Raw genomic sequence first — 5,491 nt, forward strand, 5'->3', positions numbered from 1 at the left:
TGATAACATGTTTTATCACAACTTCTTAGCCCTTTTGATCTGGATAGAAGATCCGAACCTTTCATCAAGCTTGTGTTAGGAAGGAACAAGCACCACAGTGTGATGAATTCTAAACCCACGAAATTTCAAACAAAAAGTGCAATATGTATATGTTGTTAAGAAAACAAGGCGAAAGGTCTCAGTAAGACTACTTGTGAAGACTTTGCTACTGGCTGGCTGGCTTGCAATCAACAAGAATCATGCGGTCGCATTTGGGCTGGCAATTTTTCCCTGGAAGTCTATCTTGATCACAATGGCATCAGAGCCTAGAGCTTGGATGTGGTGGAATTTCCTGTATCTGAGTTACCTCCTGTGTTTTAAATCCTACATAGGCCTACCGCTACAGAGTCTGTGAACTTACTATACACCCTGAGATAGAGATGGTGCAGCATGAGCCAATGAAACAAGAACAAGGCAGAGTGCTAAGAAACAAGCAGTTGCTGCTACAAGAACAAGACATGGCCTCACAAGTTTGAGCTATATATCATCTCCAGGTCTGAGTACAAACAGAAGCACAATCACAACATTGTCTGATTTAAAAGTACATGGAGGCCCGGTTGGTCTCCATTTCTCTCTAACATTTTCTGTCGAACAAGACTTACATTTGCAGAGTTTATGAGTTTCTACTACAACGAATGAGTTAAGTTAATGGGCAACGGATAATGGATCAGATCAGGCCACACGAAATGTACAGAATCACTGAAGAACTGCACAGGCAACGAAAATATGTTTGGCACAGTCACATATATATCTTCTTCTGCTTTGGTCGGTCCCTCTGCAACTTCTCACCGGATGTGGCTTCTCGGAAAAGAAAAGAGCCCAGCATCACGAGCGGGAGCCTGAATGAGTGTAAGCAAAGTGGTGGCACAAGTTAGAAGTAGTCAAAGGTTCATGTTCTAAAGAAACAAAATGGGCACGCATTGGGGTGCGCGTTGGAGAAAGAAAAAATCCATTGAAATGATTCCAGCTCTTCAAGGAAGCCTACCTGCGCTTTCATTGAAGGGAAAATGTTCCAGAATCTAAGAGTTTCGTCGCCAGCTCCTGTTACTATTGTCTGTACAAAATGGAAGGACGTGTTACATTCCCATATTCACAATGTTCCTAGGCAGGGTGATATTTCTGAATAATGGGATTTACCTGTCCATCGGGGGACGTTGCCAGGTAAAGCACACGCAGTGTGTGTCCAGTAAGAGTCGCAACCTGTTGTTCAAAGTTCTATGGTCAGTAACTGAGGGTGTCATTGTAGTAGTGCACTGATGTACATGTCTCCCCACAAACATTTGCACAGCATCAAAGGTTAGTTCAGCATGCAGTGATACAGATATTAAAAGTTTGAAGCATTCAGTGATTAAAGCAACTCTCATAGAGCCGGCAGGTTAAATAAGGAGTGTCAAGAAGCAAGCTAAGAGAACGCCCAGTTAACTTACAGAATGAATTGTTATTTGCAGTGATTTTTTCCAGCTATATCAGTGAACAAGTTTACAATTATCTTAATACTGAACGTTCCACCAAATGCATATAAGCTTACCTTTGACATAGATGGATACTTCCACACCATTATTTGGTTCTGGGAGTACCCATGGGTACTCACAAGCTCATTCACATTCTTGCACCAGGCAAGGTTACAAACCTGCAACAGAAAGCGGCAATGAGTACAATAGCACAAGTTTATTTAGAGCAACATACATCACAGAGATAGGTCTTGTCCAGAACTATATAGAAATTACCTGGCTGCCTGTGTCAATTGAGTTGAGCATATTTCCATTAGCAGTGTTCCAGAACTTGATACACCTATCAGCCGTCCCGCCTCCTGACGCCACCAGGCTGTGCTGGTGGGGTGACCATGTTATCGCTTTAACCGCTGCGGTATGTTCTGTCAGTCGCAGCACCGGCTGCTGCGACCGCTGGTTCCATACTAGAAGCTGGTTGTCATTTCCGCCAGACGCAAGCTCGCGGTCGTCGTGCGACCATTTCAGCCCACAGACCTGGAAAGAAAGATTCATCATCAACTCACATTCAGAGAGAGCTTAAGAAATCCAAGTGTTACACAGGATCGGGATGCTTTGTAATGTGCGATGCAAGTGAGTGGAAGAAGAAGTCTCACCTCTGATCTGTGGCCAGAAAATTTGCTGATGTAGTCAGTAGGGACACGGATGTCATGCTGCAATATGTTCTTGTCCCTGCTGCCGGAGGACAAGATGGTTGAGTTCCAAGCTAGCACCCCCGCCCGGGTCTGGTGCCCTCCCATGTTCCTAATCCGCTTACAGCGAGAGCTATCCCAAATCTGCCAGAAAAATACACACAGTTATACCTCATGTTCTTGCACAAAAGATTGATTACAGAGTGTTTGCTGAAACTCTTAAGTAACTCAAGTGGAAAACAGTTTGAAAGAAAGTGCAGACAGTTATACGCCATGTCCTTGACACACAAGATTGATTACATCTAATTCAGAGTATTTGCTGAAACTCTTAAGATAACTCAAGTGGAAAACAGTTTGAAAGTACAGGCAGCTATATGACATATGTTGTTGGCACACAAGATTGACAATATCTACTTCAGAGTTCTGCAGACACTCTGAAGCCGACTTACTCAAGTCCAAAATAGTCTGATAGTGCAGACAGAGATGTCAAATGTGAATCAAATCAAATCAGCCTTCCATATACAGTACAACAAACAAACAAACAGCTTTGTATTGTGATCTACTAGTATTAACAAACAGTGAAAATCTCACAACAATGATCTTAGAGGTGTACGTGATACAGTAAAACAAACAGCTCTGTGTTGTGATGTGCTAGAAATATACTTGAAGCAAATAAAACAAACACTTTTCCAATTCTCTAATCTTGTGTGCTGTGAGATTTTCTTCCAATGTGCATCAGTGATATCAATTTTGCGAAGTCACGAACCAAACAGTTCAGAGTCCTACGAAAAATATGGACTACATTGTCTAATCTCTTTGCCCTTTGTGAGATTTTGTTGCAATGTGCATCGGTTGAAGATTATACCTGGACATCTCCAAGGCTGGTGCCGACGGCGAGGTAGGAGCCCTCGCGCGTCCAGTGCACGGCGCAGACGCTGTCCCTCGGCCCCAGATCGCACAGCTTGGTGACCTGGATGACGGTGCCATTAGCAATCTGACTCCTGCGTGATCCATGGAAAGAAAGAAAGAAAGAAACGCACCTTGCTGCTGGATGCGGACCAGAGGTAGACGCAGGTGCCGAGGCCGACGGCGAGCATGTTCTGAGAGGACCAGTCGACGAGGTTCAGGTAGAAGTCGTCCTGCAGGGACGGCGCGTCCAGCACCTGCACGCCGGCGACAACCACAGATCGGTTAGTACTAGGTCGGAGAATTCGGTGCGCGCGAGGTGTTTGTGGAAATAGGAAGGCGGATCGAACCTTGTGGGGCGTCTTGGGGACCTTGCGGGGCGCCTTCTTGGGGGTGGGGGAGCCGGCGCCGCCGGCGCAGTCCAGCTTCTCGGCGAAGGGGGAGGAGGGCGCGGAGGAGCGGTCCGTCTTGAAGCGGAAGAGGTTGTTGGAGCCGGGGGAGTCCTGCCTGTCGCCGCCGGGGGAGGAGGCGTCCCCGAAGAGCTCGGCGCGGAGGAGGCGCGAGTAGGCGCTGCCGTCGTCCCTGGAGCCGGAGCCGGGGGAGGGGCGGTCGGCGAGCGCGAAGTTGTGGAGGCGGGACGAGGTCCGGCAGGGGATGAAGCGGTCGCTGTAGGTGACCTTGGACGGCGACGGCGTCTTGGGGATCTCGAGCAGGCGCGCCACGGAGGAGGAGGACGAGGCCGGGGAGGAGGCGTCCAGGCGGAGCGACCCCGCCATCCCCGCCGGCACGTTCAGCCGCCCCGGCTTGGCCCCCGCCCCCGCCCCCGCCCCCACGGACGCGCCGGACGCCGCCGCCGCCATGGTGACCGGACCGATCTGCGTCGTAGCCTAGCCTCTCGCGCTCCGCCGCTCGACCCAGCCGCCGACCAAGAAGCCGGCTTTGGGTGGGGTTTGACCGGCGGCGAGGGGTGGGTGGGTGGCGGCGGCGAGATCGGTGGCGATGGGGATGGGGATTGCTGCAACGGTAACCTGGTGGAGCGGCACGCGCTGGGCGTATTATACCTGGCCTTTTTCTAATGCGGGCGGCGAGCTGTGTCCGCGCCGGCGAGGCAGAGTAGCCGTTGCCGCTGACGCCGACACGCGGGGCCCGCCCTACGCGTCGCACACAAGCCTCCACCGGATGCAATCTTTGCACATCAATTTTGGAGCGATCTTGCCTTCCTTCCAGCATAAGATTTGATCCTGTGGCAATCTTTCCAGATCAAAAGCGCTAGGTTTTGACAAAATCTGTTGCCAAAAGAGCTTGGTTGTTGTGAAATTTGAAAATGGCTACGGCCGGACGGTGCGCGCGCGTGCGGGATTATGGCGCGACGTCCCCTTTCCCGCCGCAACCCCACCCGCCTCGCCGTGGGGTTTTTGGCGCGCCACCCACTCTTCCTCCAACCCTCCAACCGCCTCACGCCGCGTCGTAGGAGTTTGGTGTGCCGCGCACGCTTTCGCCTCCCCTCCACCCGCACCGTGCAAGTTGGATTTTGGCGTGACGCCCATGCTTCCGCCACCCTCTGTCCCCGCATGGTCCAACTATGTCGGGCTCCTTTGTAACCGTAACAACCGGACATTTCTTATGTTGGTTGTTTGAGTATAGTTTCCAAAAATAACGGAACAGACGCACACGGACTGTATTCATTCTTCACGGGAAACGGTAAATTTACTCCCGGATGTCTAGCTTTGTCTTCGTCATTTCTGACACAATTGATATGCCCATATTTATACGCGAGTTAATGATGTCTCCAAATGGAGTCAAAAGTACACTTTCTGACGGAGCAGGGTAGTCGTTGTCGTTGTCACTGGCGCCGACACACAGGGGCCCCCATGTGGATCATCACACACGCACGGACAATGTGTGTGCCTTGTGTATTCCTTCCAACACAAGCTTCAGTAAGATTGTAATCTTTCTACATCAAACAACACAAGATTTGAACATCTAGTGACCTTTCCTAAAGAGCTAGGTTCTTGTGAAATTTGAAAATGGATAGCGCCGGACGGTGCGCGCGCTCGTGGGATTATGGCGCGGCGGCCCCTCTCTGCCGCAACCTCCCCCTCCCGCGGTGCCGTGGGGTTTCGGCGCGCCACCCGCTCTCCCGCCAACTCTCCACCCGCCCCGCACAGTGTGGTGGGATTTTGGCGTGCCGCCCACGCTTCCTCCTCCCCTCCACCCGCACCGCACAGTGGGATTTTGGCGCGACGCCCATGCTTCCGCCATCCTCTGGCCCCGCATGATCCAACGGTATCGGACTCCTTTGTAACGGTACTGACAGGACATTTCTTATGTTGGTTGTTTGAGTATAGTTTCCAAAAATAACGGTATCGACGCACACGGACTATATTCATTCTTCATGGAAAATGC

General features: G+C 50.8%; 1 protein-coding gene across 1 annotated transcript; it reads right to left on the reverse strand.

Annotated features, from left to right (window-relative positions):
- Positions 1-498: 498 nt before the first annotated feature.
- Positions 499-4,180, reverse strand: LOC125546338 (protein FIZZY-RELATED 3). Its single transcript, XM_048710584.2, has 9 exons — positions 3,436-4,180; positions 3,220-3,342; positions 3,045-3,149; positions 2,144-2,323; positions 1,767-2,024; positions 1,568-1,669; positions 1,177-1,239; positions 1,025-1,093; positions 499-878 (listed from the first exon to the last, which is right to left on the reverse strand). Exons 1-9 carry the CDS (start codon positions 3,943-3,945, stop codon positions 825-827), a joined length of 1,464 nt encoding a protein of 487 aa, XP_048566541.1. The 5' UTR covers positions 3,946-4,180; the 3' UTR covers positions 499-824.
- Positions 4,181-5,491: the final 1,311 nt, after the last annotated feature.

Source organism: Triticum urartu, chromosome 3A (genome assembly GCF_056163025.1).
Source record: "Triticum urartu cultivar PI428250 chromosome 3A, HENAU_Tu73, whole genome shotgun sequence".
Taxonomy (NCBI): domain Eukaryota; kingdom Viridiplantae; phylum Streptophyta; class Magnoliopsida; order Poales; family Poaceae; genus Triticum; species Triticum urartu.